Source organism: Sinocyclocheilus rhinocerous, unplaced genomic scaffold (assembly GCF_001515625.1).
Source record: "Sinocyclocheilus rhinocerous isolate Xijiao unplaced genomic scaffold, SAMN03320098_v1.1 scaffold256, whole genome shotgun sequence".
Lineage (NCBI taxonomy): Eukaryota > Metazoa > Chordata > Actinopteri > Cypriniformes > Cyprinidae > Sinocyclocheilus > Sinocyclocheilus rhinocerous.
In genome coordinates, this window is record NW_015632036.1 from 877,083 (window position 1) to 878,503 (window position 1,421).

General features: G+C 34.2%; 1 protein-coding gene across 1 annotated transcript in view; it reads right to left on the minus strand.

The window, feature by feature from the left end:
• Positions 1 to 1,421, minus strand: part of LOC107742132 (limb region 1 protein homolog) — a 37,393-nt gene that overhangs the window by 9,186 nt on the left and 26,786 nt on the right. The window contains exons 11-12 of the mRNA XM_016555034.1: positions 472 to 548; positions 251 to 328 (exon numbers count right to left, since the gene is read on the minus strand). Coding sequence (XP_016410520.1) covers positions 251 to 328; positions 472 to 548 — 155 coding nt within the window. The remainder of the gene's footprint in view (positions 1 to 250; positions 329 to 471; positions 549 to 1,421) is intronic.

Consider the following 1,421-nt stretch of genomic DNA (forward strand, 5'->3'; position numbering starts at 1 on the left):
TTTGAATTGACATCATGCAGAGCGAATGGGAGCGCAACTCTGATAAAAAGCATCAAACAGCAGTGACATGATACACATCTCAACCTGCCTTTTCTTCTACAGCACACACCTGAGCATATCTGGAATTCAGTGTGTCCCGACGCAAAGTGTGATTTTTGCAAGACTCAGTGGTAGAGAGAGAGGGAGCAAGTGAAGGAAAAGCTGAGTATTTGTTTACATTTTCAAGTTTGTTGACTTGCATTTTTCTTACCGTTGAACCCTTTGGCAAAGCTGTCTCATCAACAAGCAAGTACACAATGTTCAGGGCAACCAGGAGAACAGAAATCGCCTGCAAGCAGCACGGATGGAAACAAACATAAGCATTATAAACAGTAGAAAGAAACATCAAACCAACTTATGAAATAAACTGCATCAAGTCACATGCTTTGTGGTTCATTATGATAACCCTGCAAAGTCTAAATAAACGTGTACCGTTCCAGCAAGCAGGATCAGCATCACTATGGGGTAAAGGAGGTTCTTTTCCCAGGCTGAGGCCTTCTTTCTCCTTTCTAGGACAGAGGGTGAGAGAAGCGATTCTAGTGCACATATTTCTGACTGACAGTACATATGTTTACAGTGAACTACCTTTGAGCAAATTACACCCAATCCCTTTAATTAGTCCATTCCTCTCAGTGTCTGATTTCACACCAAGAAAAAGAGTAACTAGTAAGATGAAAAATCTATTTAATACAGGAGAATTTTCAAAAAGATTATCTTTCATCTAGCAAAGCTATAAAATAACAACAAAATTTACATCACTGTAACATTTTACAAGTTTCATGAACAAGCAATGAACGAGTTTAAATGTATTATTACAAAATAAAATTAGCTTCAAATATTCAAATGTAGTAGTCTATGTATAAATGAACATTTACCTAAATTAATAAATGCTGTAAAAGTATTTTGTCAGTGTATGAAGTGCATTAACTAATGTTAACAAATTAAACTTATTGTAAAGTCTCACACATATACTTGTGTTTAAAAGTTTAGGGTCAGTCAAATTTGGATAGAAACTGATAGTTTTAGTTTGAAGTGAAGCATTATATTGATCAAGAGTGATGTGGAAAAAAGTGAGATTTGTGAAAAAAAATAAAAAGCTTCCATGCAGTTTCCACAAAAAAATTAAGCAGTACAACTGTTTTTAACATTGATAATAATAAGAAATGTTTATTGAGCAGCAAATATTAGAAGCATATTTCTGAAGGATCATGTGACACTGAAGACTGGAGTAATGGTTGCTGAAAATTCAGCTTTGTCATCACAGGAATAAATGACATTTTAAAATATATTAAAGGGGTCATATGATGCCATTTTAAAGATCATTATTTTGTGTATTTGGTGTAACAGAATATGTTGACATGCTTTAATGTTCAAAAAACACA